At 41.9% G+C, this 19,232-nt stretch overlaps 1 protein-coding gene across 2 annotated transcripts in view; it reads left to right on the top strand.

The window, feature by feature from the left end:
- VASH2 (vasohibin 2) overlaps nt 1-19,232 on the top strand; it is a 45,062-nt gene that overhangs the window by 12,285 nt on the left and 13,545 nt on the right. Inside the window, exons 2-4 of one of the 2 annotated variants that reach the window (XM_027871874.1) lie at nt 6,840-6,928; nt 10,730-10,786; nt 11,383-11,457. In XM_027871874.1, coding sequence (XP_027727675.1) covers nt 6,840-6,928; nt 10,730-10,786; nt 11,383-11,457 — 221 coding nt within the window. The remainder of the gene's footprint in view (nt 1-6,839; nt 6,929-10,729; nt 10,787-11,382; nt 11,458-19,232) is intronic. The other variant, XM_027871875.1, reaches the window with a different exon arrangement.

The following is a 19,232-nucleotide window of genomic DNA, read 5'->3' as shown; positions in this document are numbered from 1 at the left end:
AGAGTCAAAGAGGGAGTCTCTCCACAGTGGGGGCTTGCTCTCAGGGAGGGAAAGGGACATAATTCGTCATCTTCTCCCAACAAGGGTGAGACAGCTATTCCCAAAATAGACCTGCCCCTTCACCCTGGGAATCTTCCAATGCTAATTGAGAAGTCAGTCCTGCATCTGAACTCCAGCCTGTTGCTCCAGATGTCAGTGTAAATTGTAACAAGATGAGATAATTCAGCCCTTTTGTCATGTTCCATCACCACCCTCACCAAAGACCCTGCCACGTATGAGGTTTTTGAAATGGATATCTCGATGAGAAGAGTTAGTCTATCCCACAGAACAGAACATGTAGCCCAAAGCATGTTTTTTTTTTAAACTCTCCTTCCTTCTTAAAGCTTCACTCTCCATCGTTTATGCCATCCAACTCCACAAAAATTTGTTAAGCACCTACTATGTGCCAGGCACTACAAAAAAAAAAATAATCCCTCTCCTCAAAGAGCTTACATTCTATGTGAAGGAAATGTACCCATATCAGTAAATGTAATATATACAATGCAATTTTCAGGAAGAGAGCATCGTTCTAATACGATGGGCTGTTTGTCAACAATAGAAAGAGGTTTCAGAAGAAACATTGGAATGATGATAATAGTTACCATTGATATAGTGCTTTAAGGTTTGCCAAATGATATATAAATACATGTGCATACATATACATGCACACACATATATTTATATGTACAATAATAACAAAAATGATAGCTAACATTTATATAGCGCTTACTTTGTGCCAGGCACTGTACTAAATTCTCTAAAAGTATTATCTCATTTGATCCTTACAACAACCCTTGAAGGTACGTGCTATTATCATCCCCATTAGATAGATGAGGAAAGTAAGGCAAACAGAGGGTTAGTTGATTTGCCCAGGATCACACAGCTAGTATGTGTCAGGCCAAATTTGAACTCCAGGGCATGACACTCTATCCACCAATCCTCACAACTATTCCGCGCCCCCATTTTATAGATGAGGAAATTGAGGCTGAGAAGGGTTAAATAACTTTCCCAGAGTTACGGTACCTGAAGCAGGAGGAAAAGAGTGGAGTAGGCACGCTGGAGGAACGGAGCGGACACGGATGATTATAAGAAAGGATGGAGGGAAGCTCAGGGAAGGGAGCTTTCGCCTCTGCATTCTATGATGGAATCACAAATATTTTGAGTAGAGCCATAGTATAATAATGATGCTAATAATGGCTACCGTTTGTATAGCTCTTAAAAGTTCGCAAAGTGCTTTTCATGTGTTACCGGCTTTTGTCTTCACAACAGTCCTGTAAGGTAAACGCTATTATTATCCCCATTTAAGAATGAAACAACTGAAGCTGAGGAAGATTGAACAACTTGCGCAGGGTCACACAGCTAGTAGATTGTCATCCTCTCCATAGCGGCAAAGGTAATATTGATTTAATTGTTATCCCTGAGAAAGAGGTAGAAAGTGATGGGATGATTAAGATAGGAATCAATGAAATCCTGAGACCTCGCTGATTATAGAGGGTGAGGCATATTTGAGGTACTCTCCCTTGGCCAGGTGTGCTCTACTGTAAGACTTATTCTGGTCTCCCCTGGTGTGTGTGTGTGTGTGTGTGTGTGTGTGTGTGGTTTCTTTTTTTTTAATTCCTGGACTGGTGGCTGGTGTGGAGTGGGAGAGGGTATGGGACAGATTTCTAGTCCCTGGTCCTGTCTGATGTTTTCACTGGTGTCAGGGAAATCTTGAGGCCAGGCTGGTTACAGAGGCAAGAACCTGTTTGTGGTACACTCATCCATGTCGCCTCTGACCCAGGATTCATTCCAGTGCCCTGTAAGGATTGACTAGGGGATCAACTAAAGGAACTAGGGATGTTAGAAGAAAAGATTCAAAGGAAACATGATAACCATCTTCAAGTATATAAAAGGCTGTTCCATGGAAAAAGGAATAAACTTTTTCTTCTTAATGCCAGAAAGCAGAATTAGGAGTAATGGTTGAAAATTGTAAAGAGGTGAATTTAAGCTTAATATGATGGAAAAACTTTCTAACAAATGGAGCCATCTGAAAATGGAAAGGACTGACTCAGTGGCAGAAGATTTTCCCTCACTAGAGGACTTACTTTGAACATGAGCTGCATGACCACCTGTTGCATGTATTAGAGAGGGAGAATTTTTGTGCATTTATGGGACCTCTGACATCCCTTCCAATTCTGGGATTCTGTAATCCCATTAAACCTCTGGAATCCTAGCACTGTACTTTAGAAAGACTGTTCCAGGATCCTTTCATTTTCCTTAATTCCATTCCCTCTCAGTTCTTGCCAGGTTCTGGTTAGGCTTTTGGAAAGGGTCAGCCTAGATTGTTAATTAGTCAATTACCCACTGCGGTCAGGGTTTGATTGTGCTTACAGTTTGGTGCTGAGTGAGACATGTTCATGCCTGCCAACCTCTAGGGGGCCCCCTGTCTGATGGAGAAAATCAGTTCCCTGCCCTTTAGAAACTCCCAGTTGGTCTTTGGATCAATTTATTCCTAATGGTGCCCTTCACATTCTTCTACTTTTCCTCAAGGCAGGAGTTAAGATAAATCAGATACTGGCTACTTAGCCATGAAATGAGGATGTTTCACAACCATCTGAATGGATATACTATGAATTCATGTTATTCAACTTCAGCTGGGCCCTCACTGCTGCAAGGCAGTCTTTTTATTCCTTCCTAGTTGATTCCTTATTTCATCTTCCCCATCTTCCCACCCCCACAATCTCTTCCATGCTCCCCTATTACTATTGAGAGTATGACCATTGTCTCAGTCACCCCCATTCATAACCTTAGTGTTGTCCTCAACTCTCCACTCACGCTGAGCCCACATGTTCAGTCTATTGTCAAGTCTTATTTCTTCCTTTCAGCATTTCATATATACATCTTCTTTACATTCACACAGTTGCCACTCTCATGCAGGCCCTCATCACCTCATGCCTGGACTATTGTAATAGCCAGTTGGTTGGTGTCTCTGTCACAAGTTTCTCTCTACTCCAATCCATCCCCAATCCAAACCTTCCCCAATCCAAACCTTCCCCAGTCCAAACCATCCCCACTCCAAACCATCCCCACTCCAATCCATCCCCAATCCAAACCATCCCCACTCCAAACCATCCCCTCTCCAATCCATCCCCACTCCAATCTATCCCCACTCCAATCTATCCCCACTCCAATCCATCCCCAATCCAATCCACTCAGCTGCCAAACTGATTTTCTAAGCTATAGGTCTGACCATGTCACATCCCTACTCAGTAAACTCCAGTGGTTTTCCAAGATCAAATATTAAATCCTTTGTTTGCATTTAACGACTTTCACAACCTAGGCCTTTCCTAGTCTGCTCACTCCTTACTCTCCTCCATGTACTTTTGGATCCAGTGACACTGTCCTTCTTGCAATTCCTCTGAAATGATACTCCTTTTCCCAAGGTCATGCCTTTGTGCTGGCTGTTCCCCATACCTTTCATGCTCTCCCTTCTCACCTTAGCCTCCTGGCTTCCTTTAAGGCTCAGCTCAAACCTTATCTTCTGCAAGTGTCTTTGCTGATCTTTTCCCCACTGCTAGTGGCTTCCCTCTGAGATTACCTTCCATACATATTCTGTATATCTTGTATGTACATAGTTATTTATATGTTGTCTCCATTAGAATGTGAGCTCCTTGAGGGCAAGAATTGTATTTTTGCCTTTTTTATATTCCTAGCATTTAGTACTGTGGCTGGCACATAGTAAGTACTTAGTGAACATTGAATGACTGAAATAGGAAATTTTAAAGATGAGAGAGCAGGGACTTGGAAGAGCTAGAATCCAAATCTGCCTCATTTGAAAAATGTGGCAGAAGATACTTGGGCAGCTAGGTGGTAGAGTGGGTAGACTGCCAGGCCTGGAGTCAGGGACACCTGAGTTCAAATCCAACCTCAAACACTAGCTTTGTGACCCTGGTCAAGTCACTTAACCCTGTTTGCCTCAATTTTCTCATCTGTAAAAATGAGCTGGAGAAGGAAACGGCAAAACACTCTAGCATCTTTGCCAGGAAAACCAAACATGGTCACAAAGAGTCAGATATGACTCAACAAAAACAACAACAGAAGGTACTAATCTACAGTAATAATAACTCTTAAATATATAAAGTTTAAAATGCGTTTTCTTCACAAGTCCCCTATGGAGTAGGTAGTAGAAGTATTGTTATACCAGAGGTTAACTGAATTGCCTAAGTCACTTAAGAGATTTAATCCAAAAGTCAAGTGGCCACTAGAGTTCTTGGGACTCTGTTCCACTCAGAAACGGGTGGAACCTTCTAAGAGACAACCTGACATAGCAGCCAGAAAGCTAGAAAAGCACTGGGGTCAAGTCCTAGCTCTGACACATCTTGGCTCTGTGACCCTGGTCAATTCTCTAACTTCTCAATAGTCTAGGACAGGGCTTCTTACACTTTTTCCACTCATTGCCCCTTTTCAAGTTTCAGCAGCATTCATGGGATGACAACATGTGTAATGCAAAGTGCGCATGTTGTGTGTTCAGAACCAAGGCTGCAGTGCAGTGGAGCAATGCAACTCAGACAGGTGCTGCCAGAAACACCTTGGATTCACTATGCATTTGATTTTTAATTAATTTTTGGTTGTTGCGCATTCAGAAACCTTTTGCTGTTGCCAAATTTTTCAAGACCCCATTGGGGTTGCAACCCACAGTTTAAGAAGCACTGGTCTAGGCAACTCTTTAGGAATATATGTTGCAGAGAAGGTGCTGACCTGTATATATAGATGGAGTTTCCTTATATCAATAAAATCAAAGGTCCTGTCTTTATTCCTATTCCTATTTTTACAGACTGAGTCTTCTAAGCTCTGAGAAAAGACTTTATTCCCACTGTGGCTTCTCTCTGAGGGAAGGATCTTGTGTGTTTTGCTTCTACTAAGTTTTTTCTTTTTCTTTTTTTTTTAAGGCTCTGTGTGGTCCACCCACACAAGAGCCATTCCTCTCCCTTGTGCCCAAGCAACACCACAGTCAGCATTCATCTGAGCTTTTATCAGATGCTTCAGGTTTGCCAGCTGAAGCACCTCTCCCTTTCCAGGAGGTGTACTAGTTAGGTGATGGAGGCTGCCCAAAGGAATACAGAACAGGAAGGGTTTTGAGCTCTTTTCTATTTGGTATTCCTTACCATGCAGGTATGTTTGGGGTTAGTGACCTCATCTTGCTGCCTATTACGTACTATACATATATAGGCTCTGCTGAATGTTGGACTGTTTATTGGATTAAATTGAACTGGACTGAAAAGGAAACGTGTGTGCGTGTGCGCACACGTGCTTTCTCCCTGGTTATAGTTCAGATTCCCTGAAGATTTTATATTCTTTTCTTTGCCTTCTCCTGCACCTATTCCCCATGCTTCCTAGGATAGGGACTTTAAAGATGGTAGACACTCAGTGACTATTGACTAGTAAAGAAATGGGGATCTGAGGGGGCAGCTAGGTGGCGTAGTGGATAGAGCACCTTCTCTGAAGTCAGGAGGACTTGAGTTCAAATCCGGCCTCAGACCAAACACTTGACACTTACTAGCTGTGTGACCCTGGGCAAGTCACTTAACCCCAATTACCAAAAAAAAAGAAGAAAAAGAAAGAAAGAAAGAAAGAAAGAAATGGTGATCTGAGGATAGCCAGACAAGGCAGAGGGATGAGGTAGAAGGAAAAGCCAGAGGGACTTTCCTGCCCTGAGACAGGAGAGAGAGACCCTTTCTAACTTCTCTTGGAATGAGAGAACAAAAAGGTGAAGGACTTAGGAGAGAGAGACATTCCCCAGCAGCCTCAAGTTGCTAGTGGATAGCCTAGTCTTGTCTCATCTCTAGGTGCTCTGAGATATAGAAACAAAAATGTAAGATGTGATCCATGCCCTCAAGAAGCTCACAGTCTTATTAAGGAGAGGGTATGTATGCACACCAAGTAGTCAGAGAATGAGAACAAGACAATAGTAGTACAGTGGAAGGAACATTAGCTCTGACGTCAGACAACCTGGATTTAAATCCCACCTGACAATCGCCTTAGGCAAGTCATTCAACATCTCTGGGCCTCAGTTCCTCTGTCTGTAAAAATAGCTAGGGCTCTAGAGCTATGATCAGATAAGTGTGGAATCTAGTGCTAGTTGGAATATTGAGGACTGCAAATATAATAAGGATCCTGAGGACTGGGGTGAGTTGTAAAACAGTAGGTACTTAATAAATGCTTATTGATTGATTAAAATAGGTGGGCTTCATGGAGAAAGTAGGGCTTGCGCAGCATACAGGGAACTTTCACTTTTTGCCCCCTTTTGGGATAGGGATAAGCCATAAACCAAATCCCGGGACATCTTGCCTTGGGATCTTTCTGTGTAGATATGTACTTAGTTTGCTGTTGTAGAGAAGTCATGTGCCTATGTGTTCCTTTCTCTGAGCCTGGGATCGTAGATGTTCTGGGATACATGGCTTTATTTTCTCCTTCTCTCCTTGTTGACAGACCTGCAGATGAAAAGGCATTCCAGAGGCACTGGACCAAATCTATCAGTGGATTTAATTGACATCCACTCAATTAGTTTCCCCAGCATGCATCATCACAAGTTTTCCATCTTTGATCCCATACCACACCTTCCTACTACTTAACTTTACTCATTCTGTATTCCTAAGTCCTTGTTTGGTGAAACAGAGAATACATCAATGTCCTCTTTCTCTCATCTCTCAGAAGCTCCCAGTTCCTGTCTCTTGCTCGAGAGCTGGACCCCAGAGTTGCCCTTTGGTACAATTTTTTTTCTCTCTATCTTTTCTTTTGTATCTCTCTTTCTTTCTCTGCAGCCTTCAGTGCCCCCAGTTCCAAACTACAGGATATCCATGTCTATCCCGGAATGGCTTCACGCAGTCCAGAATTACATGAAGACCCTACAGTATCCTTCTGACCATGGACTGGGAGCCTGCTGAGTGAGGGGACAACGGAAGGGGGTGAAGGGCTGTCTGATGAATCAAGAAGGGCTTCATGGCAATTGGTGAAGTCAGCCAATAAGGCCTCATGGATCCTCTAATTGGTTTCACTGAAACTTCAGGAGAATATAACTGAAATGAAATATTTATTCTTTTGGGTCAGGGCTAGGCTATTGCAGTGGAGGGCCACCTTGGTACTCCTGAGGCAATTGTTAGTGACTCTCTACTTCTTTCCACCATAGGTCCCTCTCCTCTTTCTCTTCCTCTTCTATTCTTCCTGATTTCCTTCTTCTTTCATCTCCCTTTTTCTCAACTTCTTCTGCTTTTGTTCTAGGTCCATCGGTGGTCCCTGGCATTTATTACTTAGCCCCATCTTTGGTGTTCAGAATAGCGGAGGGGGTTGACCTGACCTCTGCTCTAGGACAACTCTGAATGAAGGGAGCTAGAGGTCTGTAGTTTGAGGGTCTTCTGGATTGGGGAAAAATTAGTCCAGAATGGCAGATATTTAGTGTCGGATATAAAATCCAGTTACCTCTGTCCTTCAGACTCCTACATTAGGAAGTTGACATGTAGGCTGTTTCTTGGAGAGATGTACTCAGATAAGATCTGGGTGAACTCATAACTGGCTAAACAGCCATATGCAAAGCATGGTAATTAAAGGATTGGTGTTAACCTAGGGGAGGTCTCTAGTGGAGTGCCCTATGGATCTTTTCTTGGCCCTGTCCTTTTCAACATTTTATTGGTGACCTGGATAATGGCATAGAAAGCATGCTTGTCAAGTTTGGAGATAATAAAATGTTTGGACTGATGGCTAATGTGTCAGGTGACAGAATCAGGAACCAAAAAGATCTCAACAGACTGGAATGGTGGGCCATATTTAGTTAGGTGAAATTTCTAACTTCAGTACTTGAAAAGAGCTAGGTGGTGCAGTGGATAGAGCATTGGACCTGTGATCAGGAAGATTAAGTTCCAATCCAGCCTCAGACATTTATTAACCATGTGACTTCATCTCTGTCTGCCTCAATTTCCTTATCTGCAAAATAGGATAATAATAGCACCTATCTAGTAACAGCATCTACCTCTCAGGGTTGTTGTGAAGATCAAATGGGACTATTTGTAAAGTGCTTTGCAAACCGTAAAGTGCCATAGAAATGCAAGCTATTACTATTATGCATGTGCCTTGATAGGCAGTTTTGTTAGCTGCTATGGCCAAACTTCTGATGATAAAGCTTTTCCAAATTTAACTGTCCTAGGATATCATCCATACAGATTGTCACGAGGTCTGTACTCAGAACTTTTCTAGTTCAATGCCTTTGTTCAGTCCTTCAGTCCCGTCCAACTCTTTGTGACCCCGTATGGGGTTTTCTTGCCAAAGATACTGGAGTAGTTTGCCATTTCCTTCTCCAGTGCAGTAAGACAAACAGAAGTTAAGTGACTTGCCCAGGGTCACTCAGCTAGTTAGTGTCTGAAGCCATATTTGAACAGAAGATAAGTCTTTCTGACTCCAGGCCTGCCACTCTATCCATTATACCACCTTGCTGCCCCCAAACTCCCTGAACTTAAGTTCAAAAAAATCAACTACACACAATTGCAGAATTAGGGAAAACTATATCAATAGCAGTTTGTGTGAGAAAAATGTGTTTTTTAAATAATTAATTTCAAGTCCAGGGTGCTATATAGAAGCCAGAAAAGTTAATGTCATCATAGGTCTTCAATGATAAAATCAGTATCCACTGAATTTCATATATATATATATATATATGGATTATAGATCTATACACATATAGATTATATATGGAATATTATGTCAACATCATGATACCCCATTTTTAGAGACACTTGGACAAACTGTAGTGTGTCCAGAAAAAGGATGTGATCATGAGAGGATCTGAAATATGCCCTTGGAAGATTACTTGAAGGAACTCAGCCTGTTTAGCTTAGAGAAGAGCAGGAATATGGAAACACAAAATATTTGTCTTCAAATATTGGAAGGGTTTTTATATGGGAAAAGGACTACTTATTTCCTTTGGATCTAAAGAGGAGAATTGGGACTAATGGGTGGGAGTCAGTGAGAGGCAAATGTCTCAGTATCAGGAAGAGCTTCCTAACAATTAAAAATGTCCAAAAATGGAACAGGCTGCCTCATGAATCAGTGAGCTCTTCATTATTAGAGGTGTTCAAGCTGAAGCTGCATGACCAAGGATTCTAAAGAGGCAACAAGCATCCATTAGGTATAATTACAAAGAGATGTGCATATAATATTCATAAACATCCTTATGAGAGACAGCTTGGGTAGTGGAGAGAGAGTTAGCCTCAGCATCAGGAAGACCTTAGTTCAGATCCTGCCCCTGCATACCTGGGCAAGTTACTTTTTTCTGCAAGTCTTTAAAACTTTTAATTACAGACATTTGGCTAATCTGCATTGATGGAGGAAGTTTGCATGCTGGGACCTCCCTATATCAATGATCATACAGGTCTGGATCCCCTGGAGAGGGAGGGGAAGGAATAATAATACTTAAGTTATCTAGATTGTCTCCAGACCAACTGTCTCATTCCAGATTTTATAGGTGAAGAAACTGAGGTCCAGAGTGCCTAAGAGACTTGCTCAGTGTTACATAAATAGTAACATCTGGGACTTGAACCCAGGTCTTGTGATGCCAGACCTGCAGGTTCTTCTGTTTAGCCATACTGCCTCTCAATATGTAAACAACTGGAACCCTCCACAACGTGCCCTTTGCTTTTGTCCACAGCATCCAGCCTTTGGTTGAAGATCTCCAGTGAGGGTGACTTCACTACCTTCCATTCCACTTCCTAATAGTTGTAATTGTGGGGAAATTTCTCCATACCTCAAGCCTAAATTTGCCTCCCTACAACTTCCACTCATTGTTTCGTTTAGAAAAAGGTTTTAGAAAGTTTTGCCTTTTAAGGTCAGGAAAAATGAAGTGAATCCCTCTGTCCCACAATAGTCCTTTAAATACTTGAAGACAATGGTCATCTCTCTCTCTCTAAGTCTTCTCTTCTCAAGCTAAATTTCCCCAGTTCCTTCAATAGCTATTGTTATGGCATGATCTTGAGGTCCTTCACTATCCTGAGAGTCTTCCTCTGGATTCTCTCAATCTCAGCAAGGCCATTCCTAAATATGGTACCCAGGACTGAACATAGTCTGCCAGATGTGGTCTGAGCAAAGCAGGGTAGTTGTGATTGACATTTTCTTGGTGGGCACACACACTCTCCTTGGCTCTGAGGCAGAGAGGAAAAATACAAATGATTTCATATGTTTAGATTCAGAGAAAGAGAATAGGGTCCAATCTCAACAAGCCCACAGCCAGGGATATTTGCTATCTTCAGAATAATACGGCCCATTTCTGCCGGTCCTTCACTGCCTAGCCTCCCAGGGCAACCAGCCAGTTAGTCAACAAGCATTTACTAAGCACCAACTATGTGTTAGGTACTATGCTAAGTGCTGGGGATACAAAGAAAGAATTTTTAAAATGGCGCCTTCAAAAGGTTCAGGCATTTTCTCAGATTTAGGAATCCAAATACTGCCATGACTTTATAGTCATCTTGGATCTTCCGGCCAGGACTGGGGCTACTGGAAGTCATTGGACAACCCTGCAGGACATCGCCCCCCTCTCCTAGCTACCTTATTCTATGGTAGTGGTAGAGTGAACAGCCTCCCTTGCTGAAATGAGAGATGTGCTTCCTTCTTTGGGATTTTGGAACTTTTGGGGGTTTGCCATCATTTTCCCTTTACTGACTCCACACAGATACAATCACACAGGGACGCAGTTCTTTGAAATTCGAAAAATGAGACCACTGAGTGGGTAAGTGGTATCTCCAGCCTCTAAGCCATTTCTCCTTTTTCCTTCTCTAAAGCAGTCAACCAATCTTCATTGTACCCTGTACCCCTACTCAACCATGCTAATATCTGCCAAACCTTAGGGTGTGGGTAATTGCCTGGGACTCAGTTTCCTCTGCTTTAAAATGAGGGGATTGGATGAGATGGTGTCTAATGTCCCTTCCAACTCTGAGACTATGAGGCCATTGTATTCGTGACCACAGCCCAAGTCTGAGGTGGGGCGGGGCTACCCTGGGGGCTCGGAGCTTTTAAAGTGTGTTCATGAGTTTCTTACTGCAAGCACTTGAAAAAACTTCCTGGACTTTGGTGTGTGCAGGAGATGTGAAATCCTAGGAGTGCTAAATACAAGAGCTAAGGATGCATACAGACTCAGAAATACCCAGGCACACTCCTGTGAAGATAAGCCAAGTATATAGTCAGAGAAACACCTTCTTTGACCCTTTTGTAGATGACTGTCTTCCTAGTATAGGACTCTGCACTCAGGACATGGTGCTGAGGTTGACTTGTCTGACTGGGTGAAGCAATGAATATTGAGATCCTTTGCTGTCCTTTGCACTACAGGTTGATGGAAACAGCAAAAGAAATGACTCGAGAATCTTTACCTATCAAATGTCTCGAAGCTGTAATCCTGGGCATGTATCCTTTCACTTGTATATACTTTACATCAGTAGAAAAGACCAGTAAGAAAAAGCAAACTCCAAAGATGATGGCATCAAACATGGTAAAAATAAATATAAATAAATAAATATATAAATGTATCCTGTGCCAGTGGGCATCCTGGATGGTGTAGAAAAATCATTGCAATAATCATCGTAATGCCGCCTATTACACTTGCGTGGTGTTTCATAATTAGCAAAGGCTTTCATAGGCAAAGCCAGCTCATTTGATTCTCAGTGATACCTTCCCTGCCCCCATCCCCTGGAGGTGAGTTTCAAACTTTTCTGGTGTTTTTCTTGACTTTAGTAACCAGAGCCAAACCAAGTCCAAAGGAGTGGTTAACTCTTTGGACCATTTCCATTAGCATCCTTCATCACCTAGGCCAATGGTAGGGCCAGTAACCAATGCACAGTTATCTCTTCCACATCGAGGTTGGTTAGGAGTGCAGTACCCCTGTGATCTGGAAAATCGTGTAAAATTTTTGGCCCTCCTTTTGTACCAGAGAAGAAGTCTGAATTATTATGGTTTTAAAAGATAAAATATGATAATATTATACAACACTATATATATATTTATGCATTTTTAAATTTCTAAATTTTTTTCTGTGTTGTCTACTGGTGTTTGTATGTCTTCTTCAGCTTCTGCAAAACTCCCAAAAAATTCCCATTTAATTTCTTATGCCGACGTGTGATGTATCAGAACTGTGATGGGGAAAGGCTCGATGTGGAAGGGATAACTGTAATTTTCTAGTTGTATGGGGTAACATATGTTTGCAGGACATCTTCATTAATGAAAGTCTTATGAAGGAGTCTGAGGGGGGAGGAAGAGATAATTGCTTCCACGCCTTTGGACTGGAAGCTTCTGTAGCACAGGGAACTGTTTCTCCCTTATCACACTAGGAGTTCCCTGAGGCAGAGACATAACTAGGGAGCAATGAGCAGAACTTTGCCTCAAGGTGCTGAATTTAGAGGGTAGTGACAGCACTTGTAGTACCTCAACAATATAGAAACAACAGAGTTTAGCACCTAGTTAGCAAAAGCAATTAGTTAAAATAGGAAGCTTCCAAATGGTTTCTGGGATTCAGTCCCAGGTTTCTGTCTCTCCCTCTAAGGGTGGTGTGCCAGCCCTAATCTGTTGTACCAACTGTCTCAGTTACAGCGTAGGATCCTCTACCCAGATTTTAAAATTCCTTGTTACAGCTCTGCTCTTAGGACAGTGACTGCGTCTCCTCCATGGCACTCAGAGCTCCCAAAGGCAGGGACTGCATCGTTCCCTACACAATAGGTGTTCTGAAGACAGGAACTTGTCTCCTTTTTCAGGAGACAGGTTTCAGGAAGCTTTTAGAGGGTAGGACAATGCCTCTTTGGGGGCTAATGGGAAATCACAGGACCTTACATTTAGAGCTAGCCATTTTGAATCCAGTCCCTTTTTACAGATAAGGAAACTGAGGCATAGAGAGGTTAAATAAGACTTGCTCAGAGTAACACAGCTAGTAAATGTCTAAGGGAAGATTTGAACTCAAGGCTTCCTGATTACAAGTCCAACAGCTGTCAAACATGCTGCCCCATATGGTTTGTAACACTCCCAAATGTGGCCTGAACCATATTAAACATGTAATTGAGAATATTTAACAAAATAAATAAAAATACAATAAAGCATAGATAACATTCATTTTTAAACCAAGTTGATATGTAACCTGCAGAGATCTTTATATATAGTTTAGGTCCGTTTCATTTGAATTTAATTGTACTACAGTACCTCGCTGCCTTTCTCTCATGGCTCCCACTTCCTATGAATCTCACATGTATTGTGTGCTTGGTTCATGGTGATGAGGACACAGAAGCTATTCAGCCAAGACTTCCCGTGGCCTTTCCGATTGCCACTCCCTCCATTTTTCTTGGTTCTCTTGTACACAGAATATACTCTGGTCTCAGTGCAGTAGTGAGAAGTAGCGTCAAAGTCAAAGGTTCCATCCAGCTCTAAGATTCTATGACAAACATCTGGAGAAGGAAGGAGATATCTCACCGTAGGAGAGGGAATACAGAAGGCACTGTACACAAGAGTGCAAGGAGACCTGGGCCATAGTCTCATCTCTAGAACTTATTAGCATTGTGACCATGGGTGAGTTAGTCAGCCTCTCTGAGCCTCAGTTTGTTCATCTGTAAAATAGGGAAAATTATATTTCCATTATTTACCTCACAAGGTTGTTGTGAATAAAGCATTTTGTAAACTTTGAAGCACTATCTAAATATGATATATTGCTATAATGATGGAGCAAGAGATAAAGAACCATGAAGAAGAAGAAAAAAAAAAAGGAGATGACCATCATATGGATATGAAGCATTTGGAAATGTCCTGAGCCTGTGTGGGCAAATCAGATGTGAGTTTTTATGCAAATCAGATTCAATTCAAAGAACACTTATTAACCATCTGCTGTGTGCAAAACATTCTGTTAGTCATTAAGGACAATAATATGAAAAATAACAGCCCTTGCCCTCAAGGAGCTTATAATAAAATTGGGGAGGGATTGGCTCTCTCTGTGAATATGATTTGAGTTTTACATAGGATTGTTGATTTTGTTTTATAAAGGAATTTAGAGGCCATCATGTCTGACCCCCTCATTTTGTAGATAAGAGAATGGAAGCCAAAAGAAACTAAATGACTTGTCTAAGGTTACACAGGCAAGTAATTGACAGAGCCAGGATCCAAACCTAGATCTTCTGACTCCAAATCCCCTTTTGTTTCCACTCTTCAATGATACCTCTTGACATGCAGGAGAAAGAACACTAGATGTGAATCTGGGTGTCAGAAGACCTGGGTTCAAATCTTGGCTCTGCCTCTTGATATCCATATGATCTTGGGCAGTCATGTCACCTCTTAGAGTCTCATCTGTAAAATGAGATGGTTGGGCTACATTATCTCTAAAGATCCTTCCAGCTCTTGGTCCTATGACTTGATATGGCTCTCCCATTTATTTTGTTCTCCTGGATGTGGCTACTCTGAAAATTCTCGTGGAGCCCAAGATCATCATGCCAAACAAGAATTCTTAATGTGACTAGAGAAGTTAATGCTAATTAATACCTGACAGTAGGATAAGGAGGGCATTCATCCCTATTTATTCTGTGTCAGTGCAGTCAAGTTTGCCAGGATTCTAAATCAAGCTTACTGGTCTAATTTAGCTTAGCTTCTTACCACCACCATCACCACCACCACCACCTCTTTTTTTGGAAAACAGAATTATTTGCCCTTTTTTCCAGTCCAGGAGCACCTCTCCCATTTTTCATTATCATTTTTCACCAATCATAGCTCAACAATCATATCCAACAATTCTTTCCCTAAGAATTCTTCTGGGCCCATAAACCAACCAAGTATTTACTGAATGCCTATTTTGTGCTTGGCATTGTGTTAGAACCCAGGGATGAGACAACATAAGTCTCTCTTCTCTCAAAAAACTCATCTCCTTTTACAGGAGAAAACAGTACACATTTAAGTAGATGCCAAATATATAGGAAGTAAATAAATATGAGGTAATTGGTTTGGGGGAGGCACTAGCAGTTGAGGGGATCAGGGAAAGCCTCCTATAGGAGGTGGCATTTGAAAAGAACTTTGAAGGAAGGTAGGAATTTTAAGAGGGGGGATGGAATGGTATAGGCATGGGGCACAGCCAGTACCTAGGCTGGGAGATAATCATCAGAATGTCATGTATGAGAGACAGTATGACTGGACTATATAGTGTTTAAAGGAAAGTAATGTATAATAAGCCTGACAGGGAAGATTGGAGTCAGGTTATGAAGGGTTTCAACTCCCTGTTTATCATTTTTGTTCTCTCTTTGCCAATATGAAGATCCTTCTAAGAGGAAAAAAAAAGGCAAAACAAGACACAGCCCTTCCTGCTCCTACCCCTCCACTCTTAAAAGTGATGAAATAAAAAGACATCTCCCACATGGCTGAAGAAAACAGCAGCCAGGCAGCAGTGATAGGCTTGGGACTGAGGAGGCAGCAGCAGATGTCTTTGGGACCCTACCCTTTTGTGCTAGTAGGGACCCAACTACAGCTGCTTAGCATAGCCTCATGCAAGATTAATGGGTGTGAACAATTGAGGCTGGGGGAGAACATGCGATCTAGTTCATTTCTTGACTCTGTAGCCAACTCTGGGTTTTCTAGGTTGATGGAAGGACAAACAAACCCAGATGCAAGTGTGCCTTGAAAGTACATATTTGGTCACTAAAATCCCTGGAGTCTCTTGGAAGTATGGATGAGCAATGTGTTGGCACCTTCTGGAGATGCACACATACACACACCCACACACATGCATAGGGCCAAAAAACAATGGGTAATTTGCTCCTGAGTTTCAAAAACTCATAATTCAGGTAACATTTAGAGGACTGGGGCTGGGAGATGGTTAGCTCTGACAGCTGTCAGGCTCAAGGGAAATTGATTCTTGGACAAAGACATCAAAGGCTCTGGTTACAAGACCCTTTTTTTTTCTCCTTGCCCTTTGATAGGTCTTGGTAGTCTTGTTTGCATCTGGGGATGTCAAGGGGTGAGAAAAAGGCTTAGGAGTCTGCCTTTGTCTCCTCAGTAGCCTGGGCACATGTAAGTAGCTCTATTATCAACAATTTTTACCAGTCACTTTCTAGCTATCTTGTATGATTCAACCTCAGTTTCTTCATCTTTAAGGAGATAGCACCCCATTATTTCCTAACAGAGGCCTTATCTGGAAAGCACTTTATAAAGCTGAAAGCCCTACATAGAGAGTTATCATTATTATTGAGCTTTTCTAATCTGAAAGCAAGGTAATTTGTTTCTCCTTTTTGGATTCAAGTCATAAGCCAGGTTAATGTAGCGCAATAGGTTTTTTCCTTAATTTCTTTTTGGTCCTGTGAGTGTGCCCCGTGTAAATCTACACGTGCCAGATAGAGCTTTGATTGACTATTATGCTCCAAATCATAGCAGCTGCAGTCAGAAGCTTCATCTTGAACAGCTGTGTGTCCTTCCTGATGTATGTAAGTAGGCCAGCACATTCCTGGAAGGCTAGGGGATTTCTAGGCACTCAGTTCTCCTTTTTTGGGAAAAGTTGAAGTTGACTCCCAGGCTTGTAGGCACCAAGAATCCCACTTTGATCTGAATGACCCTCTGGGGCAGGTGGACTTTTGCCATCAATGAGGAATGTAAGAATTCTGCCTAATAAAAGGACAAACCCTTTTTAAAACATCAGGGAAGTCTAAGATGATAAGGTTGGGCTATGTTCAAGAGGTCCATTCCTCTGCCTCCCTGTTTTGACCCATCTGAGAATTTTTATCCAGCTAGCTGAGCAAACACAAGACTAGACAGAGGGCTGTAATTTCATTTTCTCTCTTGATGTAATCTCTTGTGGGTAAGAGTAGACCAATGGCACAGCTGTGACCTAGAACCAACTCCCTTTGCAAAAATAAAAAAAAAAATCACGAGAGACAGACCTGACATATTGGTGACAGCCTATGTAAGTTCAAGTTTTGACTGTGTAAGATTAGGTTCTGAGGAATGGATAACAACATTAAGAACCCTATGTAGTAGAAAGGACACTGAACCAAGAGTAGAGAGATTTGCATTGTCTTGGCTATGCCACTAATTGCATTATGAGTAGCCAAATCTCTTACCCTCTCTAGGCCTCAGTTTCGTCAACTATAAGATGAAGAGAATGGACTAGATAAATTTTAATGATCTTTCTAGCTCTAAATACAATGACCTTAGGACACATAATATAACTAAATGATCTGCAATATTGAATTGTTTCAACAGGATATGGGTTTTAATTTTTTTTGTGTGTGTGAGAACCTATGATTTCATCAATGTTAAGAACTCCAAATATGGAAAATCCCTCCATCCACAAAGATCAGCAAATTATCTGTAACTTAAGAGTTTTAAAGACACAGCTAATAGATCAGAGACAAGCTTTGAACATGTAACTTCCTGACTTCCAGGCTGGCTCCCTATCCACTTCACTATGCTGCGTCTCATAATAGGGGTATTCTGTACTTCATAGGTGTAAGGCTGGTGAAGTCTATTGCTAGAGTCCTTCCCAAGAAAGGTGCTTTCTGTGACCTTTCATCTCTCACTCTTGGGTTCTGAAGCCCACTTTTAACCTCAGCCTCCTCCCTTCCTCATGTGGCCTGCAGGGAAGGAGTTGTTGGGTGTGCCTAGCCACTTTTCTGGGGGCCCTATACTGCTCCTCTAAGGTTGAAGTCTTCTATCTAACCAGGCAACTAAGTAGCACGGTGGATAGAGTGCTGACCTTGGAGTTAGGAAGATATAGGTCTAAGTCTTGCCCTGGACAAGTCACTCAATGTCTCTGTGCCTCAGGTTCCTCACCTGTAAAATGAGGATAATAATAGCACCTAACATACTGGGGTGTTGTGAAGATTAAATGAAATAATATTTGTAAACTGCTTTGTAAACTTTAAAGCACTATGTAAATGCTAGCTAGCTAACACAGACCCCAGTGTAAGGAAAGACACAATAGCAAAATGCCAGTAAACAAGCATTACTTTTACAAAAACAAACACTTTTACAAGGCCCAATGCTAGGTGAGGTATAGGGAAACCTAGATTAATACGACCCGAGTACTGCCAGTAAGAAGCTTACATGACATACAGGTTTTGGGTGGTTTTTTTGTTTGTTTTTCTAAAGATAACAATACTAGGCAGTATGTCAATGCCAGAAGAATGGAGCACACAATGTGTGCCCTGGTGTGGAGGTGGGAGAGATAATTGTGAATGGGGGTAGCTAAGAAGGTACTCTTAAAGGAAGTGGGACCTAAGCTGTCTCTTGAAGGATATGCTCAGCCTACATAAAGGTGAAAGAGCATTCTAGACTGGGGTGGGGAACCTTACCTGCAATAGAAGACAACTGAGTTAGACATAAAGAATAGTTCAGCAAGCGGTTGTTCAATGTCGGAATGGTTTGTGGTGGTGGGGAGGGGTTAAAACTGTTTACAAGAGGTATTGGGAAAGAAGGGTAGCTTAGTACAAAGAAAAACTTCCCTAAACGGTATCCCTAAATCCAGTGTGTGCCAATGATAACAAAGGGGTCTGATTAGGTAAGAGAGTTCTCATGGATGTACAGAAGCCAGTTCTTACATAGAACCCATGCTGAGAGCAGAAGCTTTTCCCACTTTTACAAGGTTTTGATCTTTTATAAAAGGATTGTATTCTGATTGGTCTGGAATGCTTTCTAGAGGGAGTCCGGTGCAGTAGGAAAATCAGTGGATTTGGAATTAGAAGGTGAAGAAAACTGCATAGCTTAGTGGAAAGAAGACTTGGTTGGGAGCCAGGAGACCTAGGTTCTAGTCTGGCTTTCTCACTCATTAGCCAGGAGAGTTGCTTCTCATTAGATCAGATGCTTTCAAAGATTCCCCTCCCCACTCTTATGTTCCATGAGATCCCAAGATTATAGGGCCACAGATTTAAGGCTGGGAGGGACCCCACACAGGCCTCCTCAATCAACTTCCTGGCTTTACATTCAAGGAAACAAAAGCTCCTGGAGGAGGCATGACTCCCCCAAGGTCACACTACCAGGTGGTGAAGGAGCCAGAAGAACTGTGTGACTTTTGGCAAGTGTCTTCCTTTTTCTAAATTTCAAGTTTATCATCTATTAAATAGGGATAATGTATACCTTTTCTACCTTAAGAGTGGCTATGAGGACCAGATGGGGTCACGAATGTGAAAGCTCTTTGTAAACTGTAAAATGCTAAACAAGAGTGTGGTTTTAGCCTT

This window comes from Vombatus ursinus, unplaced genomic scaffold, assembly GCF_900497805.2.
Source record: "Vombatus ursinus unplaced genomic scaffold, bare-nosed wombat genome assembly UNPS02014798.1, whole genome shotgun sequence".
In the NCBI taxonomy this organism is placed as follows: domain Eukaryota; kingdom Metazoa; phylum Chordata; class Mammalia; order Diprotodontia; family Vombatidae; genus Vombatus; species Vombatus ursinus.
This window is presented reverse-complemented; position numbering and strand designations above follow the sequence as displayed.